The sequence below is a fragment of the Mustelus asterias genome, unplaced genomic scaffold (genome assembly GCF_964213995.1).
Source record: "Mustelus asterias unplaced genomic scaffold, sMusAst1.hap1.1 HAP1_SCAFFOLD_2997, whole genome shotgun sequence".
In the NCBI taxonomy this organism is placed as follows: Eukaryota; Metazoa; Chordata; class Chondrichthyes; order Carcharhiniformes; family Triakidae; genus Mustelus; species Mustelus asterias.
This window is the reverse complement of record NW_027592942.1, coordinates 86-26,500: the sequence shown is the minus strand read 5'-3', so window position 1 is coordinate 26,500 and position 26,415 is coordinate 86. Positions and strand designations below refer to the sequence as shown.

The 26,415-nt window shown below is 56.9% G+C and overlaps 1 protein-coding gene across 1 annotated transcript in view; it reads left to right on the top strand.

The window, feature by feature from the left end:
- Window positions 1-22,884, top strand: part of LOC144490196 (uncharacterized) — a gene marked incomplete at its 3' end in the record, with an annotated part of 37,936 nt that extends 15,052 nt beyond the window's left edge. The window contains exons 7-16 of the mRNA XM_078207993.1: window positions 1,814-2,007; window positions 3,520-3,647; window positions 9,120-9,289; window positions 10,391-10,570; window positions 11,389-11,523; window positions 12,359-12,502; window positions 17,185-17,423; window positions 19,671-19,830; window positions 22,251-22,409; window positions 22,503-22,884. Of these exons, the coding sequence (XP_078064119.1) occupies window positions 1,814-2,007; window positions 3,520-3,647; window positions 9,120-9,289; window positions 10,391-10,570; window positions 11,389-11,523; window positions 12,359-12,502; window positions 17,185-17,423; window positions 19,671-19,830; window positions 22,251-22,409; window positions 22,503-22,884 (1,891 nt within the window). The remainder of the gene's footprint in view (window positions 1-1,813; window positions 2,008-3,519; window positions 3,648-9,119; window positions 9,290-10,390; window positions 10,571-11,388; window positions 11,524-12,358; window positions 12,503-17,184; window positions 17,424-19,670; window positions 19,831-22,250; window positions 22,410-22,502) is intronic.
- Between the last annotated feature and the right edge of the window lie 3,531 nt (window positions 22,885-26,415).

The following is a 26,415-nucleotide window of genomic DNA, read 5'->3' as shown; positions in this document are numbered from 1 at the left end:
GGCCAGCACACCATACGCCTTCTTAACCACCTCCTCCACCTGCGGGGCCGGTTTTAGAGTCCCATGGACCCGGACCCCAAGGTCCTTCTGATCCTCTACAGTACTAAGAGTCTTTCCCTTTATATTGTACTCCTTCATCCCATTTGACCTGTTGGAGTTGTTGTTGCATTTGTTGGTGTTTTTCGACGTTGGGGTTGTTGTTGAATTTTGTTTCAATTTTCAGGTTATTGAATTTGTTGGTGTTTTTCAATGTTGAGGTTGTTGTTGAAATTGTTGGTGTTTTTCAATGTCGAGGTTGTTGTTGAAATTGTTGGTGTTTTTCAATGTTGAGGTTGTTGTTGCATTTGTTGGTGTTATTCAATGTTGAGGTTGTTGTTGGATTTGTTGGTTCTTTTCAATGTTGGGGTTGTTGTTGCATTTGTGGGTGTTTTTATATGTTGAGGTTGTTGTTGCGTTTGTTGGTCTTTCCAATGTTAAGGTTGTTGTTGCATTTGTTGGTGTTTTCAATGCTGATGTTGTTGTTGCATTTGGGGTTTTCCTATTTTGAGGTGGTTTTTGCACTTGGTGTGTTTCAATGTTGAGGTTGTTGTTGAATTTGTTGGTGTTTTCAGTATTGAGATTGTTGTTGCATTTGGTGGTTCCCAATTTTGAGGTTGTTGTTGAAATTATTGGTGTTTTCCAATGTTGAGGTTGTTGTTGTATTCGGTGTTTTTCAGTGTTGGGGTTGTTGTTGCGTTTGGCATTTTCCAAATTTGAGGTTGTTGTTGAATTTGATGGTGTTTTTCAATGTTGAGATTGTTGAATTTATAGGTGTACGTTGAGGTTGTTGTTGGGTTTGTTGGTGCATTTTGAGGTTGTTGTTGTATTAGTTGGTGTGTATTGAGGTTGTTGTTGCACTTGTTGGTGTGTATTGAGGTTGTTGTTGGATTTGTTGGTTTTTCTCAGTGAGGTTGTTGTTGGATTTGGTGTACGTTGAGGTGGTTGTTGGATTTGTTGGTGTATTTTGAGGTTGTTGGGTTTGTTGGTGTATGTTGAGGTTGTTATATTTGTTCGTATATATTGAGGTTGTTGTTGGTTTTGTTGGTGTGTGCTCAGCTTATTGGATTTTGTGTGTGTTGAGGTTGTTGTTATATTTGTTGGTGTTGAGACCGTTGTATCTAATGGTGTGCATTGAGCTTGTTATATTTGTTGGTGTGTGTTGAGGTTGTTGTTGTATTTGTTGGTGTGTGTTGAGGTTGTTGTTGTATTTGTTGGTGTGTGTTGAAGTTGTTGTTGTATTTGTTGGTGTGTGTTGAGGCTGTTGTTGTATTTGTTGGTGTGTGTTGAGGCTGTTGTTGTATTTGTTGGTGTGTGTTGAGTTTGTTGTTGTATTTGTTGGTGTGTGTTGAGGTTGTTGTTGTATTTGTTGGTGTGTGTTGAGGCTGTTGTATTTGTTGGTGTGTGTTGAGGTTGTTGTTGTATTTGTTGGTGTGTGTTGAGTTTGTTGTTGTATTTGTTGGTGTGTGTTGAGGCTGTTGTTGTATTTGTTGGTGTGTGTTGAGGCTGTTGTTGTATTTGTTGGTGTGTGTTGAGGTTGTTGTTGTATTTGTTGGTGTGTGTTGAGCTTGTTGTTGTATTTGTTGGTGTATGTTGAGGCTGTTGTTGTATTTGTTGGTGTGTGTTGAGTTTGTTGTTGTATTTGTTGGTGTGTGTTGAGTTTGTTGTTGTATTTGTTGGTGTATGTTGAGGTGGTTGTTGTATTTGTTGGTGTACGTTGAGGTGGTTGGTGTATTTTTTTTTTGGCGCGTTGCTCCCTCGCCCCCTCTTCCCTCAGGCCTCGAGGGAGCGGGCCTCCCTCACGGAGCATCTCCGAGAGGCGCAGGACGGGGTTTGGGCTCAGACGGAGGTGCTGACACGGAGGGAGGAGGAGATGAGGACCTTGGCTCGAGAGAAAGCCACCATCGATGTCCAGCTGGGCAGCGCCAAGAGGGAGCGACAGAGCGTCATTGCGGAGCTCAAGGAACTCAGGTAAGCTCTCCTGTTGGAGAATGTCTCCAGCGACGCCACCAATAGATCGTCTAAGCGAGTGGGCGAGGGTCTGGCAGATGGAGTACAGTGTTTGGTAAATGTGAGATCATCCATTTTGGTCGGAATAACAGCAAAACGGACTATTATTTAAATGGTAAAAAATTGCAGCATGCTGCTGTGCAGAGGGACCTGGGTGTCCTTGTGCAGGAATCTCGAGGAGTTGGTTTGTAGGTGCAGCAGGTAATTAAGAAGGCAAATGGAAATTTTGTCCTTCATTGCTAGAGGGACGGAGTTTAAAAACAGCGAGGTTATGTTGCAGCTGTATAAGGTGCTGGTGAGGCCACACCTGGAGTACTGTGTACGGTTTTGGTCTCCTTACTTGAGAAAGGATATACTGGCACTGGAGGGGGTACAGAGGAGATTCACTAGGTTGATCCCGGAGTTGAGAGGGTTGGCTTATGAGGAGAGACTGAGTAGACTGGGGCTATACTCATTGGAATTCAGAAGAATGAGGGGAGATCTTATAGAAACATCTAAGATTATGAAGGGAATAGATAAGCAGGGAGGTTGGCGGGTGAAACTAGAACTAGGGGGCATAGCCTCAAAATAAGGGGAAGCAGATTTGGGACTGAGTTGAGGAGGAACTTCTTCACACAAAGGGTTGTGAATCTGTGGGATTCCCTGCCCAGTTGAGGCTACCTCAAAGAACAATACAGCACAGGAACAGGTCCTTCGGCCCTCCAAGCCCGCGCCGCTCCCCGGTCCAGGATTGAATCCTGAATCCAGGATCCCCGCCCAATTTTCCAGCCTATCTACATACCAATATCCTATCCACCGAGCTGTCCCTCACAGCTACGATGCTTTGTTCATCACAACCTATTAACTCACCCCCACCCCCCCCCCCCCCATTCCAGACCATGTGATCTCCAGGGAGAGGCGAAAACCCAGAGTGAAAACCCCAGGGCCAATATGGGGAAAAAAAAATCTGGGAAATTCCTCTCCGACCCCCTGAGGCGATCGAAACGAGTCCAGGAGATCACACTGGCCCCGATCGGAAAATGCTTCCCAACCCTAGTCATTTCCACTTCCACGAACACCATCTGAATTCCCTGCCCCCGAGACAGGTTCCCAACTATCCGCAGTCTCGCTCTGTACTGGCACCAGCAAGATGATCATAGAATGAAGCCTTGAAACGAGAAACAAGGAACAATTAGCCCGCGCCGCTCCCTGGTCCAAACTAGACCACTCTTTTGTATCCCTCCATTCCCAAACCTCGTTGAATGTTTTTAAGGCAAGGATAGATAGATTTTTGAACAGTGAAGGAATTAAGGGTTATGGTGAGCGGGTGGAGCTGATTCCACGAAAAGATCAGCCATGATCTTATTGAATGGTGGAGCAGGCTCGAGGGGCCAGATGGCCTACTCCTGCTCCTAGTTCTTATGTTCTTATGTTTATAACCCCTTCTTTACCCCCTGCTTTCTCCCTCCATCTCCCCCTGACCCCTCACCCCAGGGTAACCAACGAGACCTTGGAGGGCAACCTCTTTGAAAGCAACAAGAGACTTTCCGAGCTGGCCTCCAGCCTCCAGCAACTTCAAGCGGAGATCCAATCCCACCAGGCAGTCAAGAAATCCTTCCAAGGTGAGAGGACGCATCTTCCTGGGTTTATCAGGGGGTACAGCACTCCCAGTGTGGTCTAACCGAGGGGATAGGGAGACGGGAACTGTGCACGGTGCTCCGAGTGTGGTCTAACCGAGGGGATAGGGAGACTGGAACTGTGCACGGTGCTCCGAGTGTGGGTCTAACCGAGGGGATAGGGAGACCGGGAACTGTGCACGGTGCTCCGAGTGTGGTCTAACCGAGGGGATAGGGAGACCGGAACTGTGCACGGTGCTCCGAGTGCGGTCTAACTGAGGGGATAGGGAGACCGGAACTGTGCACGGTGCTCCGAGTGTGGTCTAACCGAGGGGATAGGGAGACCGGAACTGTGCACGGTGCTCCGAGTGTGGTCGAACCGAGGGGATAGGGAGATGGTAACTGTGCACGGTGCTCCGAGTGTGGTCTAACCGAGGGGATAGGGAGACGGGAACTGTGCACGGTGTTCTGAGTGTGGTCTAACCGAGAGGATAGGGAGACCAGAACTGTGCACGGTGCTCCGAGTGTGGTCTAACCGAGGGGATAGGGAGACGGGAACTGTGCACTGTGCTCCGAGTGTGGTCTAACTGAGGGGATAGGGAGACGGGAACTGTGCACGGTGCTCCGAGTGTAGTCTAACCGAGGGGATAGGGAGACCGGAACTGTGCACGGTGCTCCGAGTGTGGTCTAACTGAGGGGATAGGGAGACCGGAACTGTGCACGGTGCTCCGAGTGTGGTCTAACCGAGGGGATAGGGAGACCGGAACTGTGCACGGTGCTCCGAGTGTGGTCTAACCGAGGGGATAGGGAGACCGGAACTGTGCACGGTGCTCCGAGTGTGGTCTAACCGAGGGGATAGGGAGACCGGGAACTGTGCACGGTGCTCCGAGTGTGGTCTAACCGAGGGGATAGGGAGACGGGAACTGTGCACGGTGCTCCGAGTGTGGTCTAACCGAGGGGATAGGGAGACCGGAACTGTGCACGGTGCTCTGAGTGTGGTCTAACCGAGGGGATAGGGAGACCGGAACTGTGCACGGTGCTCCGAGTGTGGGTCTAACCGAGGGGATAGGGAGACTGGAACTGTGCACGGTGCTCCGAGTGTGGGTCTAACCGAGGGGATAGGGAGACTGGAACTGTGCACGGTGCTCCGAGTGTGGTCTAACCGAGGGGATAGGGAGACCGGAACTGTGCACGGTGCTCCGAGTGTGGTCTAACCGAGGGGATAGGGAGACCGGAACTGTGCACGGTGCTCCGAGTGTGGTCTAACCGAGGGGATAGGGAGATCGGAACTGTGCACGGTGCTCCGAGTGTGGTCTAACCGAGGGGATAGGGAGACGGGAACTGTGCACGGTGCTCCGAGTGTGGTCTAACCGAGGGGATAGGGAGACGGGAACTGTGCACGGTGCTCCGAGTGTGGGTCTAACCGAGGGGATAGGGAGACTGGAACTGTGCACGGTGCTCCGAGTGTGGTCTAACCGAGGGGGTAGGGAGACCGGAACTGTGCACGGTGCTCCGAGTGTGGGTCTAACCGAGGGGATAGGGAGACGGGAACTGCGCACGGTGCTCCGAGTGTGGGTCTAACCGAGGGGAGAGGGAGACCGGAACTGTGCACGGTGCTCCGAGTGTGGGTCTAACCGAGGGGATAGGGAGACTGGAACTGTGCACGGTGCTCCGAGTGTGGGTCTAACCGAGGGGATAGGGAGACCGGAACTGTGCACGGTGCTCCGAGTGTGGTCTAACCGAGGGGATAGGGAGACTGGAACTGTGCACGGTGCTCCGAGTGTGGTCTAACCGAGAGGATAGGGAGACGGGAACTGTGCACGGTGCTCCGAGTGTGGTGTAACCGAGAGGAGAGCGAGACTGGAACTGTGCACGGTGCTCCGAGTGTGGTCTAACCGAGGGGATAGGGAGACCGGAACTGTGCACGGTGCTCCGAGTGTGGTCTAACCGAGGGGATAGGGAGACCGGAACTGTGCACGGTGCTCCGAGTGTGGTCTAACCGAGGGGATAGGGAGACTGGAACTGTGCACGGTGCTCCGAGTGTGGTCTAACCGAGGGGATAGGGAGACCGGAACTGTGCACGGTGCTCCGAGTGTGGTCTAACCGAGGGGATAGGGAGACCGGAACTGTGCACGGTGATCCGAGTGTGGTCTAACCGAGGGGATAGGGAGACCGGGAACTGTGCACGGTGCTCCGAGTGTGGTCTAACCGAGGGGATAGGGAGACCGGGAACTGTGCACGGTGCTCCGAGTGTGGTCTAACCGAGGGGATAGGGAGACCGGGAACTGTGCACGGTGCTCCGAGTGTGGTCTAACCGAGGGGATAGGGAGATCGGAACTGTGCACGGTGCTCCGAGTGTGGTCTAACCGAGGGGATAGGGAGATCGGAACTGTACACGGTGCTCCGAGTGTGGTCTAACCGAGGGGATAGGGAGACGGGAACTGTGCACGGTGCTCCGAGTGTGGTCTAACCGAGGGGATAGGGAGACGGGAACTGTGCACGGTGCTCCGAGTGTGGGTCTAACCGAGGGGATAGGGAGACTGGAACTGTGCACGGTGCTCCGAGTGTGGGTCTAACCGAGGGGATAGGGAGACGGGGAACTGTGCACGGTGCTCCGAGTGTGGGTCTAACCGAGAGGATAGGGAGTCGGGAACTGTGCACGGTGCTCCGAGTGTGGGTCTAACCGAGTGGATAGGGAGACGGGAACTGTGCACGGTGCTCCGAGTGTGGTCTAACCGAGGGGATAGGGAGACGGGAACTGTGCACGGTGCTCCGAGTGTGGTCTAACTGAGGGGATAGGGAGACGGGAACTGTGCACGGTGCTCCGAGTGTGGGTCTAACCGAGGGGATAGGGAGACGGGAACTGTGCACGGTGCTCCGAGTGTGGTCTAACCGAGGGGATAGGGAGACGGGAACTGTGCACGGTGCTCCGAGTGTGGTCTAACCGAGGGGATAGGGAGACCGGAACTGTGCACGGTGCTCCGAGTGCGGTCTAACCGAGGGGATAGGGAGACCGGAACTGTGCGCGGTGCTCCGAGTGTGGTCTAACCGAGGGGATAGGGAGACCGGAACTGTGCACGGTGCTCCGAGTGCGGTCTAACTGAGGGGATAGGGAGACCGGAACTGTGCACGGTGCTCCGAGTGTGGTCTAACCGAGGGGATAGGGAGACCGGAACTGTGCACGGTGCTCCGAGTGTGGTCTAACCGAGGGGATAGGGAGACCGGAACTGTGCACGGTGCTCCGAGTGTGGGTCTAACCGAGGGGACAGGGAGACTGGAACTGTGCACGGTGCTCCGAGTGTGGGTCTAACCGAGGGGATAGGGAGACCGGAACTGTGCACGGTGCTCCGAGTGTGGTCTAACCGAGGGGGTAGGGAGACCGGAACTGTGCACGGTGCTCCGAGTGTGGGTCTAACCGAGGGGATAGGGAGACGGGAACTGTGCACGGTGCTCCGAGTGTGGTCTAACCGAGGGGATAGGGAGACAGGAACTGTGCACGGTGCTCCGAGTGTGGTCTAACCGAGGGGATAGGGAGACGGGAACTGTGCACGGTGCTCCGAGTGTGGTCTAACCGAGGGGATAGGGAGACAGGAACTGTGCACGGTGCTCCGAGTGTGGTCTAACCGAGGGGATAGTGAGACCGGAACTGTGCACGGTGCTCCGAGTGTGGTCTAACCGAGGGGATAGGGAGACCGGAACTGTGCACGGTGCTCCGAGTGTGGTCTAGCCGAGGGGATAGGGAGACCGGAACTGTGCACGGTGCTCCGAGTGTGGGTCTAACCGAGGGGATAGGGAGACGGGAACTGTGTACGGTGCTCCGAGTGTGGTCTAACCGAGGGGATAGGGAGACAGGAACTGTGCACGGTGCTCCGTGTGTGGTCTAACCGAGGGGATAGGGAGACCGGAACTGTGCACGGTGCTCCGAGTGTGGTCTAACCGAGGGGATAGGGAGACGGGAACTGTGCACGGTGCTCCGAGTGTGGTCGAACCGAGGGGATAGGGAGACGGGAACTGTGCACGGTGCTCCGAGTGTGGCCTAACCGAGGGGATAGGGAGACGGGAACTGTGCACAGTGCTCCGAGTGTGGTGTAACTGAGGGGATAGGGAGACGGGAACTGTGCACGGTGCTCCGAGTGTGGTCTAACCGAGGGGATAGGGAGACCGGAAATGTGCACGGTGCTCCGAGTGTGGTCTAACCGAGGGGATAGGGAGACCGGAACTGTGCACAGTGCTCCGAGTGTGGTCTATCCGAGGGGATAGGGAGACAGGAACTGTGCACGGTGCTCCGAGTGTGGTCTAACCGAGGGGATAGGGAGACAGGAACTGTGCACGGTGCTCCGAGTGTGGTCTAACCGAGGGGATAGGGAGATGGGAACTGTGCACGGTGCTCCGAGTGTGGTCTAACCGAGGGGATAGGGAGACCGGAACTGTGCACGGTGCTCCGAGTGTGGTCTAACTGAGGGGATAGGGAGACGGGAACTGTGCACGGTGCTCCGAGTGTGGTCTAACCGAGGGGATAGGGAGACGGGAACTGTGCACGGTGCTCCGAGTGTGGTCTAACCGAGGGGATAGGGAGACAGGAACTGTGCACGGTGCTCCGAGTGTGGTCTAACTGAGGGGATAGGGAGACGGGAACTGTGCACGGTGCTCCGCGTGTGGGTCTAACCGAGGGATAGGGAGACCGGAACTGTGCACGGTGCTCCGAGTGTGGTCTAACCGAGGGGATAGGGAGACTGGAACTGTGCACGGTGCTCTGAGTGTGGTCTAACCGAGGGATAGGGAGACCGGAACTGTGCACGGTGCTCCGAGTGTGGTGTAACCGAGGGGATAGGGAGACCGGAACTGTGCACGGTGCTCCGAGTGTGGTGTAACCGAGAGAATAGGGAGACCGGAACTGTGCACGGTGCTCCGCGTGTGGGTCTAACCGAGGGATAGGGAGACCGGAACTGTGCACGGTGCTCCGAGTGTGGTGTAACCGAGGGGATACGGAGACGGGAACTGTGCACGGTGCTCAGAGTGTGGGTCTAACCGAGGGGATACGGAGACGGGAACTGTGCACGGTGCTCCGAGTGTGGGTCTAACCGAGGGGATAGGGAGACCGGAACTGTGCACGGTGCTCCGAGTGTGGGTCTAACCGAGGGGATAGGGAGACTGGAACTGTGCCTGGTGCTCCGAGTGTGGTCTGGAAAACGTTGCATTGAATCTCTCTCTCTGTCTCTCTCTCTCTGTCTCTGTCTCTCTCTGTCTCTGTGTGTGTCTCTCTCTGTCTCTCTCTCTCTCTCTCTGTCTCTCTCTCTCTGTCTCTCTCTCTGTCTCTCTCTCTGTGTCTCTCTCTGTCTCTCTCTCTCTCTGTCTCTCTCTCTCTCTGTCTCTCTCTCTCTCTGTCTCTCTCTCTCTGTCTCTGTCTCTCTGTCTCTCTCTCTCTGTCTCTCTCTCTCTCTCTCTGTCTCTCTCTCTCTCTCTCTGTCTCTATCCCAGGGGAGATTAATCGCCTGCGAGATGAGTTGTCCGAGGTGAAGGCAGGCAGTGAGTTGGAGGTCGATTCCCTACGGCGGACGTTGAGCCAATCAGAGCGGGAATTGGAACGGGCTTTGAGCACTGTTCGGGAGGGACATACACAGGAACTAGAGCGCCTTCAACAGGAGAAGGTACGAAACACAAGCGTCTGTCCACATCGTCAGAATGTAGAGTTATCGTCACAGCTCGGGTGCAGAGAAAGATCAAATTAATATTTGATTTATTATTGTCACTGGGATACAGTGAAAAGTATTGTTTCTTGCGCGCTATACAGACAAAGCATACCGTTCATAGAGAAGGAAAGGAGAGGGTGCAGAATGTAGTGTCACAGTCACAGCTCGGGGTGTAGAGAAAGATCAACTTAATGCGAGGTAGGTCCATTCACGGTAGCACAGTGGGTTAGCGCTGCTGCCTCACAGCTCCAGGGACCCGGGTTCGATTCCCAGCTCGGGTCACTGTCTGTGCGGAGTCTGCACATTCTCCCCGTGTCTGCGTGGGTTTCCTCCGGGTGCTCCGGTTTCCCCCCACAGTCCGAAAGACGCGCTGGGGTTAGGGTGCATTGGGACGTGATAAATCGCCCCTTAGTGCCAGGGGGACTAGCTAGGGTAAATGTTTGGGGTTATGGGGGTAGGGCCTGGGTGGGATTGTGGTCGGTGCAGACTCGATGGGCCGAATGGCCTCCTTCTGCACTGTAGGGATTCTATGATTCTAGAAGTCTGACGGCAGCAGGGAAGAAGCTGTTCTTGAGTCGGTCGGTACGTGACCTCAGACTTTTGTATCTTTTTCCCGAAGGAAGAAGGTGGAAGAGAGAATGTCCGGGGTGCGTGGGGGGGGTCCTTAATTATGCCGGCTGCTTTTCCCCCCGAGGCAGCGGGAAGTGTAGACAGAGTCAATGGATGGGAGGCTGGTTTGCGTGATGGGACTGGGCTACATTCACGACCTTTTGTCGTTCCTTGTGGTCTTGGGCAGAGCAGGAGCCCCAGACCAAGCTGTGATACAACCAGAAAGAATGCTTTCTATGGGGCATCTGTAAAAGTTGGTGAGAGTCGTCGCGGACATGCCGGATTTCCTTAGTCTTCTGAGAAAGTAGAGGCGTTGGTGGGGCTTTCTGAATGAGAGGCGTCGTGGACATGCCTCCGTTTTTGTGCGCGTGTATGTCCCTCAGGGTGAGGGTTCTGTCTCTCTCTCAACACTCTCCCCTCTTCCCCCCCGCTTCCCTCTTTTGTTCCCAGAGGGCTTTGCAACTTAAGATGGCGGAACAGCAAGCAGGTGCCTTGGCGCAGTTGCGACAGGAGTTGGAGGAGTCGGGAGGGCGTCAGGAACGTGAACGGGAGGAGATGAAGGAGACCATCACTGCACTGCAGGAGGAGAGAGACCGCTTGATACTGGAGGCCGCATCCGGCAAGGAGAAGGTGGGAGGAGGAGGGGGGGGTTTGAGTCCATTGGGATGGTGCAGAGCGGGAGTGAACGGGAAGGGATTGGGATTGGGATTGTGTGGAGTGGGAGTGAACGGGAAGGGGTTTGGGATTGGGATTGTGTGGAGTGGGAGTGAACGGGAAGGGGTTTGGGATTGGGATTGTGTGGAGTGGGAGGGAAGGGGATTGGGATGGTGTAGAGCGGGAGCGAACGGGAAGGGATTTGGGATTGGGATTGTGTAGAGTGGGAGTGAACAGGAAGAGGTTTGGGATTGGGATTGTGTAAAGTGGGAGTGAACGGGAAGGGGATTGGGATTGTGTACAGTGGGAGTGAACGGGAAGGGGTTTGGGATTGTGTACAGTGGGAGTGAACGGGAAGGGGATTGGGATTGGGATTGTGTAGAGTGGGAGTGAACGGGAAGGGGTTTGGGATTGGGATTGCGTACAGTGGGAGTGAACGGGAAGGGGATTGGGATTGTGTAGAGTGGGAGTGAACGGGAAGGGGATTGGGATTGTGTAGAGTGGGAGTGAACGGGAAGGGGATTGGGATTGTGTAGAGTGGGAGTGAACGGGAAGGGGATTGGGATTGTGTACAGTGGGAGTGAACGGGAAGGGGATTGGGATTGTGTAGAGTGGGAGTGAACGGGAAGGGGATTGGGATTGTGTAGAGTGGGAGTGAACGGGAAGGGGATTGGGATTGTGTACAGTGGGAGTGAACGGGAAGGGGATTGGGATTGTGTAGAGTGGGAGTGAACGGGAAGGGGATTGGGATTGTGTACAGTGGGAGTGATTCTGGTTTATATTTTTCGATACAGATCCGTTCGGAGTTGGGAGAGGAGATGGCTGCACTGATTCAGAAGGTAAATGACGCAAGGCGTGACCTCAGTACGGCACAGGAAGACTTCGAGAGTCAGAAAACGGAATTCGCGAGGGTAAAGGAACAGCAACAGGTACAAACTGGTCATATCCGCTACTGACTAACACCCGGGAGCGAGGGGATAGGGAGACGGGAACTGTGCACGGTGCTCCGAGTGTGGTCTAACCGAGGGGATAGGGAGATCGGAACTGTGCACGGTGCTCCGAGTGTGGTCTAACCGAGGGGATAGGGAGACCGGAACTGTGCACGGTGCTCCGAGTGTGGTCTAACCGAGGGGATAGGGAGACGGGAACTGTGCACGGTGCTCCGAGTGTGGTCTAACCGAGGGGATAGGGAGACGGGAACTGTGCACGGTGCTCCGAGTGTGGTCTAACCGAGGGGATAGGGAGACTGGAACTGTGCACGGTGCTCCGAGTGTGGTCTAACCGAGGGGATAGGGAGATAGGAACTGTGCACAGTGCTCCGAGTGTGGTCTAACCGAGGGGATAGGGAGACGGGAACTGTGCACGGTGCTCCGAGTGTGGTCTAACTGAGGGGATAGGGAGACGGGAACTGTGCACGGTGCTCCGAGTGTGGTCTACCCGAGGGGATAGGGAGACCGGAACTGTGCACGGTGCTCCGAGTGTGGGTCTAACCGAGGGGATAGGGAGACCGGGACTGTGCACGGGGCTCCGAGTGTGGTCTAACCGAGGGGATAGGGAGACCGGAACTGTGCACGGTGCTCCGAGTGTGGTCTAACCGAGGGGATAGGGAGACGGGAACTGTGCACGGTGCTCCGAGTGTGGTCTAACCGAGGGGATAGGGAGACCGGAACTGTGCACGGTGCTCCGAGTGTGGGTCTAACCGAGGGGATAGGGAGACCGGAGCTGTGCCGTGACTCTGTCTCTCTTCCTCCCCTCTCCTCCCAGTCCGCCCTCACGGACCTCGCCTCCGAATTGAAGGAGACACGCTCGCAGTTGGAGGAGGTTGTGGCAGAACGCGAGAAGCTGGTGACCGGCGCCAAGGAGCAGAGCCAGAGGCGAGAGGCTGAACGCGAGGCCGCGCAGAGGGAGGTGAGATGCGCCTTCGGCCGCGGAGGGTGGATGGAGGGAGGGGCGGAGGCTGGGACCCCCTCGCAAGACCCGGGGCACGGGGCTCGTCCTCCTCCCCCTCTGGTACTTTATTATGGACTCTTCCATAAGTCACTTCCCCCCGCACCCCCCCCGCCATCTCTCAATATCATGAACTGTCCCACCCCCACCTCCGGATAATGGAACCATCCACGTCTATGAACCCCCCCCTTCCATCTTTATAATGAACCATTCCATGTCCAGAGATCCCCCCGCTCCCACCAATCTGTATAATGGACCAATCCACATACAGAGAACCCCCCCTTCTCATCTGTATAATGGACAATTCCATGTTCAATGGTCTCCCCCCATCAATATAATGGATCTTGCCACACCCAGAGATTTTCCACCCCCGCCATCTGTATAATGGACCGTTCCATGTCCAATGCTTTTCCCCAATCAGTATAATGGACCATTCCACATGCAAAGATTCCCCCCATCTGTATAATGGGCCATTCCATATCCAGAGATTCCCACAATCAATATAATGGATCGTTCCACCACCCAGTGATTTCCCCCAGCCCATCTGTATAATGGACTATTTCATGTCCAGAGCTCCCCCATCAATATAATGGACCACTCCATGTCCAATACTTTCCCCCCATCAATATAGTGGGACATTCCACATACAGAGATCCCCCCCTCCAATCTGTATAATGGACCATTCCATGGCCAAGGATGTCCACCCCCCCAATCCATTAAATGGACTCTTCCATGTCCAGTGCTTTCCCCATTTATATAATAGACCATTCCATGTTCAGAAATCCCCCCATCTCTATAATGGATCCTTCCATGTCCAGACATCTGCATCCCCCTCTCATCTGTGTAATGGACCATTCCACGTCCAGAGATCTCCCCCTTCTATGCAACGGATCCTTCCATGGCCAGATCTTCCCCCCCCTCCCCCATCTCTATAATGGACCATTCCATGCCCAGGCCATCCCCCCACCTATCTAATGGACCATGTTCAGAGCTCCCCCATCTAAATAATGAACAATTCCTTGTCCAGAGTCGCACCGCCCCTCCCCCCATCGGTGTCATGGACTGATCCCTGTCCATCGCTAACCCTCCCTCACCCCGCCACAATCTGGCAAATGGTCTGCCCCACCAGTTGAACCCCCCCACTTCTCAACATAATTGACTGTTCCACTATTTGAACCACCCTCACCCCGCCAACTAGCAAATGGGCCGCCCCACTGGCATACCCCCCCCCTACACCTATGCAATGGACTACTCCACAAGGCGAACACCCCCCCCTTTGCCAAATCCCCCAACCAGATAATAGACTGTTCTGTCCCAGGGATTTGCACCCCCCAATCCATTAAATGGACCCTTCCATGTCCAGATCTCCCCCATTTATATAACAGACTATTCCATGTCGAGTTTCCCCCCCATCTATGTAATGGACCATTCCATGTTCAGACATCTGCATCCCCTCCACACCACTTGTAGAGTGGACCATTCCACAAGGACACCGTCCCCCCCCTGCAATGCCATTAAATGGGCTGTTCCACCAAAAGCTTCCACCCCACTACAACCCTGTTCCAAAGTGGACCATACCACAGTGCCAGGGTCCACCCGCACCACCCCTCCTGAAGAATGGAATGTTCCTCCAGGGAACCCACCCCCCCCCAACACCATCCACCCCCACGTCCACCCCCGACCCCAGGAACACCCGCCAGCCCTCTCTGGGATCCGCCGGATTCCCCCTCCGGCGTTGGAGAGGAAAGTCTCACGTGGGTCACTTTGTCAAAAACCTTCCTTCCGAATAGGCAATGGTCTGGAGGTTGAGCGAGTCGGAGGGGAGGGAGGTTGCCCAAGAGGGCTGAGGGCTGCCAGAGACTCTCGGCGTGGAGACCTGTCCGTGTCTGGCTATTCGGCAAGGGGAGGAAGATGATACAAAGATACGTAGAGGGACAGGGTAGTATTGGGGAAGCAGGGGGGGGGCTGCAGAAGGACTTGGACAGGTTGGGAGAGTGGGCACAGAAGTGGCAGATGGAATACAATGTGGAAAAGTGTGAGGTTATGCACTTTGGAAGGAGGAATGGAGGTATAGACTATTTTCCAAATGGGGAAATGCTTTGGAAATCAGAAACACAAAGGGACTTGGGAGTCCTTGTTCAAGATTCTCTTAAGGTTAACGTGCAGGTTCAATCGGCAGGTAGGAAGGCAAACGCAATGTTAGCCTTCATGTCGAGAGAGCTAGAATACAAGAGCAGGGATGTACTTCTGAGGCTGTATAAGGTTCTGGTCAGACCCCATTTGGAGCAGTTTTGGGCCCCGTATCTAAGGAAGGATGTGCTGGGCCTTGGAAAGGGTCCAGAGGAGGTTCACAAGAATGATCCCTGGAATGAAGAGCTTGTCGGATGAGGAACGGGTTGAGGACTCTGGGTCTGTACTCATTGGGGTTTAGAAGGATGAGGGGGAGGGATCATAGAACAGTACAGCACAGAACAGGCCCTTCGGCCCACGATGTTGTGCCGAGCTTTATCTGAAACCAAGATCAAGCTATCCCACTCCCTATCATCCTGGTGTGCTCCATGTGCCTATCCAATAACCGCTTAAATGTTCCTAAAGCGTCTGACTCCACTATCACTGCAGGCAGTCCATTCCACACCCCAACCACTCTCTGCGTGAAGAACCTACCTCTGATATCCTTCCTATATCTCCCACCACGAACCCTATAGTTATGCCCCCTTGTAATAGCTCCAACCACCCGAGGAAATAGTCTTTGAACGTTCACTCTATCTATCCCCTTCATCATTTTATAAACCTCTATTAAGTCTCCCCTCAGCCTCCTCCGCTCCAGAGAGAACAGCCCGAGCTCCCTCAACCTTTCCTCATAAGACCTACCCTCCAAACCAGGCAGCATCCTGGTAAATCTCCTCTGCACTCTTTCCAGCGCTTCCACATCCTTCTTATAGTGAGGTGACCAGAACTGCACACACTATTCCAAATGTGGTCTCACCAAGGTCCTGTACAGTTGCAGCATAACCCCACGGCTCTTAAACTCCAACCCCCTGTGAATAAAAGCTAACACACTATAGGCCTTCTTCACAGCTCTATCCACTTGAGTGGCAACCTTCAGAGATCTGTGGATATGGACCCCAAGATCTCTCTGTTCCTCCACAGTCTTCAGAACCCTACCTTTGACCCTGTAATCCACATTTAAATTAGTCCTACCAAAATGAATCACCTCACATTTATCTTATTGAAGCTTAAAGGATACTGCGAGGATAGAGTGGACGTGGAGAGGATGTTTCCACGAGTGGGAAAAACTAGACATGATGTGGAGATGCCGGTGTTGGACTGGGGTAAACACAGTAAGAAGTTTAACAACACCAGGTTAAAGTCCAACAGGTTTATTTGGTAGCAAAAGCCACACAAGCTTTCGAGGCTCTAAGCCCCTTCTTCAGGTGAGTGGGAATTCTGTTCACAAACAGAGCTTATAAAGACACAGACTCAATTTACATGAATAATGGTTGGAATGCGAATACTTACAACTAATCCAGTCTTTAAGAAACAAAACAACGTGAGTGGAGAGAGCATCAAGACAGGCTGAAAAGATGTGTATTGTCTCCAGACAAGACAGCCAGTGAAAACTCTGCAGGTCCAGGCAACTGTGGGGGTTACAAATAGTGTGACATGAACACGGTACATACACTTGCAACTCGGCCAACGTTGTCTACCTGATACGCTGCAGGAAAGGATGTCCCGAGGCATGGTACATTGGGGAGACCATGCAGACGCTGCGACAACGGATGAATGAACACCGCTCGACAATCACCAGGCAAGACTGTTCTCTTCCTGTTGGGGAGCACTTCAGCGGTCACGGGCATTCGGCCTCTGATATTCGGGTAAGCGTTCTCCAAGGCGGCCTTCGCGACACACGACAGCGCAGAGTCGCTGCGCAGAAACTGATAGCCAAGTTCCGCACACACGCGGACGGCCTCAACCGGGATATTGGGTTCATGTCGCACTATTTGTAACCCCCACAGTTGCCTGGACCTGCAGAGTCTCACTGGCTGTCCTGTCTGGAGACAATACACATCTTTCTAGCCTGTCTTGATGCTCTCTCCGCTCCCATTGTTTTGTCTCTTAAAGACTTGATTAGTTGTAAGTATTCCAACCATTATTCATGTAAATTGAGTCTGTGTCTTTATAAGCTCTGTTTGTGAACAGAATTCCCACTCACCTGAAGAAGGGGCTTGCAGCTCCGAAAGCTTGTGTGGCTTTTGCTACCAAATAAACCTGTTGGACTTTAACCTGGTGTTGTTAAACTTCTTACTGAGGAAAAACTAGAACCAGGGGGCACAACCTCAGGCTAAAGGGACGATCCTTTAAAGCAGAGATGAGGAGGAATTTCTTCAGCCAGAGAGTGGGGAATGTGTGGAACTCTTTGCCGCAGAGGAGGCCGGGTCATTGAGTGTCTTTAAGACAGAGATAGATAGGTTCTTGATTAATAAGGGGGTCAGGGGGAAAAGGCAGGAGAATGGGGATGAGGAAAATATCAGCCATGGTTGAATGGCGGAGCAGACTCGATGGGCCGAGTGGCCTCATTCTGCTCCTATGTATTACGGTCTAAGCGCTTCCCCCACTGACTGGAGCTTTCGATGGGCCAACAGTTGGAAGAGGTTCGAGCCCAGCGGACAGCCATGCAGGAAGCCCAGGATGGACTGAGGCAGGAACTGGTCGAGGACCAGAGGGATCGCCAGGGGCTGGAGGAGGCAAGGCGCGAGGCAGAGAGGGAGGCAGCGGACAGCAGGAAAGCGGAGTCCGAGCAGCGGGCGGCCAGAGAGATGGCAGACCGGCAGCACGAGGAGGTCCAACAGGCCCTGCGTCGACTGGAGGCTGAGAAAATCAGGTACAGACCCGTCATCGCCGAACCGCGCGCCCCGCTGTGGGAGGGTCGGTGCTGAGGGAGCGCCGCACTGTGGGAGGGTCGGTGCTGAGGGAGCGCCGCACTGTGGGAGGGTCAGTGCTGAGGGAGCGCCACACTGTGGGAGGGTCGGTGCTGAGGGAGCGCCGCACTGTGGGAGGGTCGGTGCTGAGGGAGCGCCGCACTGTGGGAGGGTCAGTGCTGAGGGAGCGCCGCACTGTGGGAGGGTCGGTGCCGAGGGAGCGCCGCACTGTGGGAGGGTCGGTGCTGAGGGAGCGCCGCACTGTGGGAGGGTCGGTGCTGAGGGAGCGCCGCACTGTGGGAGGGTCGGTGCTGAGGGAGCGCCGCACTGTGGGAGGGTCAGTGCTGAGGGAGCGCCGCACTGTGGGAGGGTCAGTGCTGAGGGAGCGCCGCACTGTGGGAGGGTCAGTGCTGAGGGAGCGCCGCACTGTGGGAGGGTCAGTGCTGAGGGAGCGCCGCACTGTGGGAGGGTCCGTGCTGAGGGAGCGCCCCGCTGTGGGAGGGTCAGTGCTGAGGGAGCGCCGCACTGTGGGAGGGTCAGTGCTGAGGGAGCGCCCCGCTGTGGGAGGGTCAGTGCTGAGGGAGCGCCCCGCTGTGGGAGGGTCAGTGCTGAGGGAGCGCCTCGCTGTGGGATGGTCGGTGCTGAGGGAGCGCCGCACTGTGGGAGGGTCAGTGCTGAGGGAGCGCCGCACTGTGGGAGGGTCGGTGCTGAGGGAGCGCCGCACTGTGGGAGGGTCAGTGCTGAGGGAGCGCCGCACTGTGGGAGGGTCGGTGCTGAGGGAGCGCCGCACTGTGGGAGGGTCAGTGCTGAGGGAGCGCCGCACTGTGGGAGGGTCAGTGCTGAGGGAGGGTCAGTGCTGAGGGAGCGCCGCACTGTGGGAGGGTCAGTGCTGAGGGAGCGCCGCACTGTGGGAGGGTCAGTGCTGAGGGAGCGCCGCACTGTGGGAGGGTCCGTGCTGAGGGAGCGCCCCGCTGTGGGAGGGTCAGTGCTGAGGGAGCGCCGCACTGTGGGAGGGTCAGTGCTGAGGGAGCGCCCCGCTGTGGGAGGGTCAGTGCTGAGGGAGCGCCCCGCTGTGGGAGGGTCAGTGCTGAGGGAGCGCCTCGCTGTGGGATGGTCGGTGCTGAGGGAGCGCCGCACTGTGGGAGGGTCAGTGCTGAGGGAGCGCCGCACTGTGGGAGGGTCGGTGCTGAGGGAGCGCCGCACTGTGGGAGGGTCAGTGCTGAGGGAGCGCCGCACTGTGGGAGGGTCGGTGCTGAGGGAGCGCCGCACTGTGGGAGGGTCAGTGCTGAGGGAGCGCCGCACTGTGGGAGGGTCAGTGCTGAGGGAGGGTCAGTGCTGAGGGAGCGCCGCACTGTGGGAGGGTCAGTGCTGAGGGAGCGCCACACTGTGGGAGGGTCAGTGCTGAGGGAGGGTCAGTGCTGAGGGAGCGCCGCACTGTGGGAGGGTCCGTGCTGAGGGAGTGCCGCACTGTGGGAGGGTCAGTGCTGAGGGAGCGCCGCACTGTGGGAGGGTCAGTGCTGAGGGAGTGCCGCACTGTGGGAGGGTCAGTGCTGAGGGAGCGCCGCACTGTGGGAGGGTCAGTGCTGAGGGAGCGCCGCACTGTGGGAGGGTCAGTGCTGAGGGAGCGCCGCACTGTGGGAGGGTCAGTGCTGAGGGAGCGCCGCACTGTGGGAGGGTCGGTGCTGAGGGAGCGCCGCACTGTGGGAGGGTCAGTGCTGAGGGAGTGCCGCACTGTGGGAGGGTCGGTGCTGAGGGAGCGCCGCACTGTGGGAGGGTCAGTGCTGAGGGAGCGCCGCACTGTGGGAGGGTCGGTGCTGAGGGAGCGCCGCACTGTGGGAGGGTCAGTGCTGAGGGAGCGCCGCACTGTGGGAGGGTCAGTGCTGAGGGAGTGCCGCACTGTGGGAGGGTCAGTGCTGAGGGAGCGCCGCACTGTGGGAGGGTCGGTGCTGAGGGAGCGCCGCACTGTGGGAGGGTCGGTGCTGAGGGAGCGCCGCACTGTGGGAGGGTCAGTGCTGAGGGAGCACCGCACTGTGGGAGGGTCGGTGCTGAGGGAGCGCCGCACTGTGGGAGGGTCAGTGCTGAGGGAACGCCGCACTGTGGGAGGGTCGGTGCTGAGGGAGCGCCGCACTGTGGGAGGGTCAGTGCTGAGGGAGCGCCGCACTGTTGGGGCATCTGTATCACAGGAGCTAACCCTTTGCCTCTTTCCGCAGCCTCAAGCTCGCCGTCGAGGAGAAGGATTCGAAGATTGGCGTCCTCGAGGAGACTCGGGCCTCCATCCAGGTTGAAGTCGCTGAGTTGAGGAAAAATCTCCTGGAGGTGGAGAAATCAAGGCTGGAGGGTCGTCGTGAAATTCAGGACCTGCACCGGCAGGTGGGAGGGGTTTGCCGCTTCCTCCATGGTCAGTGCTGAGGGAGCGCCGCACTGTGGGAGGGTCAGTGCTGAGGGAGCGCCGCACTGTGGGAGGGTCAGTGCTGAGGGAGCGCCGCACTGTGGGAGGGTCGGTGCTGAGGGAGCGCCGCACTGTGGGAGGGTCGGTGCTGAGGGAGCGCCGCACTGTGGGAGGGTCGGTGCTGAGGGAGCGCCGCACTGTGGGTGGGTCAGTGCTGAGGGAGCGCCGCACTGTGGGAGGGTCAGTGCTGAGGGAGCGCCGCACTGTGGGAGGGTCAGTGCTGAGGGAGCGCCGCACTGTGGGAGGGTCAGTGCTGAGGGAGCGCCGCACTGTGGGAGGATCGGTGCTGAGGGAGCGCCGCACTGTGGGAGGGTCAGTGCTGAGGGAGCGCCGCACTGTGGGAGGGTCAGTGCTGAGGGAGCGCCGCACTGTGGGAGGGTCAGTGCTGAGGGAGCGCCGCACTGTGGGCGGGTCAGTGCTGAGGGAGCGCCGCACTGTGGGAGGGTCAGTGCTGAGGGAGCGCCGCACTGTGGGAGGGTCAGTGCTGAGGGAGCGCCGCACTGTGGGAGGGTCAGTGCTGAGGGAGCGCCGCACTGTGGGCGGGTCAGTGCTGAGGGAGCGCCGCACTGTGGGAGGGTCAGTGCTGAGGGAGCGCCGCACTGTGGGAGGGTCAGTGCTGAGGGAGCGCCGCACTGTGGGAGGCTCAGTGCTGAGGGAGCGCCGCACTGTGGGAGGGTCAGTGCTGAGGGAGCGCCGCACTGTGGGAGGGTCAGTGCTGAGGGAGCGCCGCACTGTGGGAGGGTCAGTGCTGAGGGAGCGCCGCACTGTGGGAGGGTCAGTGCTGAGGGAGCGCCGCACTGTGGGAGGGTCAGTGCTGAGAGAGCGCCGCACTGTGGGAGGGTCAGTGCTGAGGGAGTGTCGCACTGTGGGAGGGTCAGTGCTGAGGGAGCGCCGCACTGTGGGAGGGTCAGTGCTGAGGGAGCGCCGCACTGTGGGGGGGTCAGTGCTGAGGGAGCGCCGCACTGTGGGGGGGTCAGTGCTGAGGGAGCGCCGCACTGTGGGAGGGTCGGTGCTGAGGGAGCGCCGCACTGTGGGGGGGTCAGTGCTGAGGGAGCGCCGCACTGTGGGAGGGTCGGTGCTGAGGGAGCGCCGCACTGCGGGAGGGTCAGTGCTGAGGGAGTGCCGCACTGTGGGAGGGTCGGTGCTGAGGGAGCGCCGCACTGCGGGAGGGTCAGTGCTGAGGGAGTGCCGCACTGTGAGAGGGTCAGTGCTGAGGGAGCGCCGCACTGTGGGAGGGTCGGTGCTGAGGGAGCGCCGCACTGTGGGGGGGTCAGTGCTGAGGGAGCGCCGCACTGTGGGAGGGTCGGTGCTGAGGGAGCGCCGCACTGCGGGAGGGTCAGTGCTGAGGGAGTGCCGCACTGTGGGAGGGTCGGTGCTGAGGGAGCGCCGCACTGCGGGAGGGTCAGTGCTGAGGGAGTGCCGCACTGTGGGAGGGTCGGTGCTGAGGGAGCGCCGCACTGTGGGAGGGTCGGTGCTGAGGGAGCGCCGCACTGTGGGAGGGTCGGTGCTGAGGGAGCGCCGCACTGTGGGAGGGTCAGTGCTGAGGGAGTGCCGCACTGTGGGAGGGTCAGTGCTGAGGGAGCGCCGCACTGTGGGAGGGTCAGTGCTGAGGGAGCGCCGCACCGTGGGAGGGTCAGTGCTGAGGGAGTGCCGCACTGTGGGAGGGTCAGTGCTGAGGGAGCGCCGCACTGTGGGAGGGTCAGTGCTGAGGGAGCGCCGCACTGTGGGAGGGTCAGTGTTGAGGGAGCGCCGCACTGTGGGAGGGTCAGTGCTGAGGGAGCGCCGCACTGTGGGAGGGTCGGTGCTGAGGGAGCGCCGCACTGTGGGAGGGTCAGTGCTGAGGGAGCGCCGCACTGTGGGAGGGTCAGTGCTGAGGGAGCGCCGCACTGTGGGAGGGTCAGTGCTGAGGGAGCGCCGCACTGTGGGAGGGTCAGTGCTGAGGGAGCGCCGCACTGTGGGAGGGTCAGTGTTGAGGGAGCGCCGCACTGTGGGAGGGTCAGTGCTGAGGGAGCGCCGCACTGTGGGAGGGTCGGTGCTGAGGGAGCGCCGCACTGTGGGAGGGTCAGTGCTGAGGGAGCGCCGCACTGTGGGAGGGTCAGTGCTGAGGGAGCGCCGCACTGTGGGAGGGTCAGTGCTGAGGGAGCGCCACACTGTGGGAGGGTCAGTGCTGAGGGAGCGCCACACTGTGGGAGGGTCGGTGCTGAGTGAGCACCGCACTGTGAGGGTGTGGTGGGAGGAAAAGGCTTGAGGAGGGTTACGTGGGAGGAAAAAGGGGTGAAGAGGGCCACCTGAATCCAACCTCACCTGACGCACCCTCCCTTCCTTTCCCCGCTCCCGACAGCTGAAGTGCGCCCAGGAACAACGCGCGCGCGACTCGGAGGAGCTCCGCACCCTGCGGGGCGCCGCTGTAAGTCGTGACCAGGATGTCCGCGAGGAGACCCTCCGTCTGAGACAGAGGGTGCAGGAGACTGAAGCTGAGTGCAAGGAGGCGCAGAAGCAGGTGAGACATTGTCCCCTTTCCCCCCCGCTCCATCTGCTCGCGTCCCACAAGGATCTCCCGGACCGACTCTCTCTTTTCACCCTCCCCTTCTAGGTTTCGGACATCCAGAGGAAGCTGCTGGAGGTGGAGCGGGAATGGCGGGCCAGGGTCGAGGCCGTCTCCTCCGAGTTGGAGGAGACCCGGGCCGCGGAGGGCTCACAGCGCCAGACGGGCAAACGCCTCGCCAGCCTCCTGGAAACGGAAGCGGCCTCGCGGGCGTCGCTGGGCCTGCAGCTCAGCAGCGCCGAGGGAAGGGCCCAGGGACTGCAGGAGGGGCTGGCCCGGGCGGAGGAAGGCCGCAGGAGAGCGGAGGCCAAACTCTGGGCCCTGCTCTCGGCCCTCAGGCAAAGCCTGGGACTCGGAGTTGCAACCGAGGCCTCTCGGGGTCCGGCCTCGGGCAGTCCCAGCCCCACAGGATCGACTAACTCCATCACAGGTCGGTGTAGAGTCCTCTGTATCTAACTGTACCTGTCCTGGGAGTGTTTGATGGGGGACAGTGTAGAGGGAGCTTTACTCTGTATCTAACCCCGTGCTGTACCTGTCCTGGGAGTGTTTGATGGGGGACAGTGTAGAGGGAGCTTTACCCTGTATCTAACCCCGTGCTGTACCTGTCCTGGGAGTGTTTGATGGGGGACAGTGTAGAGGGAGCTTTACTCTGTATCTAACCCCGTGCTGTACCTGTCCTGGGAGTGTTTGATGGGGGACTGTGTAGAGGGAGCTTTACTCTGTATCTAACCCCGTGCTGTACCTGTCCTGGGAGTGTTTGATGGGGGACAGTGTAGAGGGAGCTTTACTCTGTATCTAACCCCGTGCTGTACCTGTCCTGGGAGTGTTTGATGGGGGACAGTGTAGAGGGAGCTTTACTCTGTATCTAACCCCGTGCTGTACCTGTCCTGGGAGTGTTTGATGGGGGACAGTGTAGAGGGAGCTTTACTCTGTATCTAACCCCGTGCTGTACCTGTCCTGGGAGTGTTTGATGGGGGACAGTGTAGAGGGAGCTTTACTCTGTATCTAACCCCGTGCTGTACCTGTCCTGGGAGTGTTTGATGGGGGACAGTGTAGAGGGAGCTTTACTCTGTATCTAACCCCGTGCTGTACCTGTCCTGGGAGTGTTTGATGGGGGACAGTGTAGAGGGAGCTTTACTCTGTATCTAACCCCGTGCTGTACCTGTCCTGGGAGTGTTTGATGGGGGACAGTGTAGAGGGAGCTTTACTCTGTATCTAACCCCGTGCTGTACGTGTCCTGGGAGTGTTTGATGGGGGACAGTGTAGAGGGAGCTTTACTCTGTATCTAACCCCGTGCTGTACCTGTCCTGGGAGTGTTTGATGGGGGACAGTGTAGAGGGAGCTTTACTCTGTATCTAACCCCGTGCTGTACCTGTCCTGGGAGTGTTTGATGGGGGACAGTGTAGAGGGAGCTTTACTCTGTATCTAACCCCGTGCTGTACCTGTCCTGGGAGTGTTTGATGGGGGACAGTGTAGAGGGAGCTTTACTCTGTATCTAACCCCGTGCTGTACCTGTCCTGGGAGTGTTTGATGGGGACAGTGTAGAGGGAGCTTTACTCTGTATCTAACCCCGTGCTGTACCTGTCCTGGGAGTGTTTGATGGGGGACAGTGTAGAGGGAGCTTTACTCTGTATCTAACCCCGTGCTGTACCTGTCCTGGGAGTGTTTGATGGGAGACAGTGTAGAGGGAGCTTTACTCTGTATCTAACCCCGTGCTGTACCTGTCCTGGGAGTGTTTGATGGGGGACAGTGTAGAGGGAGCTTTACTCTGTATCTAACCCCGTGCTGTACCTGTCCTGGGAGTGTTTGATGGGGGACAGTGTAGAGGGAGCTTTACTCTGTATCTAACCCCGTGCTGTACCTGTCCTGGGAGTGTTTGATGGGGGACAGTGTAGAGGGAGCTTTACTCTGTATCTAACCCCGTGCTGTACCTGTCCTGGGAGTGTTTGATGGGGGACAGTGTAGAGGGAGCTTTACTCTGTATCTAACCCCGTGCTGTACCTGTCCTGGGAGTGTTTGATGGGGGACAGTGTAGAGGGAGCTTTACTCTGTATCTAACCCCGTGCTGTACCTGTCCTGGGAGTGTTTGATGGGGGACAGTGTAGAGGGAGCTTTACTCTGTATCTAACCCCGTGCTGTACCTGTCCTGGGAGTGTTTGATGGGGGACAGTGTAGAGGGAGCTTTACTCTGTATCTAACCCCGTGCTGTACCTGTCCTGGGAGTGTTTGATGGGGGACAGTGTAGAGGGAGCTTTACTCTGTATCTAACCCCGTGCTGTACCTGTCCTGGGAGTGTTTGATGGGGACAGTGTAGAGGGAGCTTTACTCTGTATCTAACCCCGTGCTGTACCTGTCCTGGGAGTGTTTGATGGGGACAGTGTAGAGGGAGCTTTACTCTGTATCTAACCCCGTGCTGTACCTGTCCTGGGAGTGTTTGATGGGGGACAGTGTAGAGGGAGCTTTACTCTGTATCTAACCCCGTGCTGTACCTGTCCTGGGAGTGTTTGATGGGGACAGTGTAGAGGGAGCTTTACTCTGTATCTAACCCCGTGCTGTACCTGTCCTGGGGAGTGTTTGATGGGGACAGTGTAGAGGGAGCTTTACTCTGTATCTAACCCCGTGCTGTACCTGTCCTGGGAGTGTTTGATGGGGACAGTGTAGAGGGAGCTTTACTCTGTATCTAACCCCGTGCTGTACCTGTCCTGGGAGTGTTTGATGGGGGGACAGTGTAGAGGGAGCTTTACTCTGTATCTAACCCCGTGCTGTACCTGTCCTGGGAGTGTTTGATGGGGGACAGTGTAGAGGGAGCTTTACTCTGTATCTAACCCCGTGCTGTACCTGTCCCTGGGAGTGTTTGATGGGGGACAGTGTAGAGGGAGCTTTACTCTGTATCTAACCCCGTGCTGTACCTGTCCTGGGAGTGTTTGATGGGGGACAGTGTAGAGGGAGCTTTACTCTGTATCTAACCCTGTGCTGTACCTGTCCTGGGAGTGTTTGATGGGGGACAGTGTAGAGGGAGCTTTACTCTGTATCTAACCCCGTGCTGTACCTGTCCTGGGAGTGTTTGATGGGGGACAGTGTAGAGGGAGCTTTACTCTGTATCTAACCCCGTGCTGTACCTGTCCTGGGAGTGTTTGATGGGGACAGTGTAGAGGGAGCTTTACTCTGTATCTAACCCCGTGCTGTACCTGTCCTGGGAGTGTTTGATGGGGACAGTGTAGAGGGAGCTTTACTCTGTATCTAACCCCGTGCTGTACCTGTCCTGGGAGTGTTTGATGGGGGACAGTGTAGAGGGAGCTTTACTCTGTATCTAACCCCGTGCTGTACCTGTCCTGGGAGTGTTTGATGGGGGACAGTGTAGAGGGAGCTTTACTCTGTATCTAACCCCGTGCTGTACCTGTCCTGGGAGTGTTTGATGGGGGACAGTGTAGAGGGAGCTTTACTCTGTATCTAACCCCGTGCTGTACCTGTCCTGGGAGTGTTTGATGGGGGACAGTGTAGAGGGAGCTTTACCCTGTATCTAACCCCGTGCTGTACCTGTCCTGGGAGTGTTTGATGGGGGACAGTGTAGAGGGAGCTTTACTCTGTATCTAACCCCGTGCTGTTACCTGTCCTGGGAGTGTTTGATGGGGGACAGTGTAGAGGGAGCTTTACTCTGTATCTAACCCCGTGCTGTACCTGTCCTGGGAGTGTTTGATGGGGGACAGTGTAGAGGGAGCTTTACTCTGTATCTAACCCCGTGCTGTACCTGTCCTGGGAGTGTTTGATGGGGACAGTGTAGAGGGAGCTTTACTCTGTATCTAACCCCGTGCTGTACCTGTCCTGGGGAGTGTTTGATGGGGACAGTGTAGAGGGAGCTTTACTCTGTATCTAACCCCGTGCTGTACCTGTCCTGGGAGATACTCAGCATTTGATGGGCACAGTGTAGAGGGAGCTTTACTCTGTATCTAACCCGTGCTGT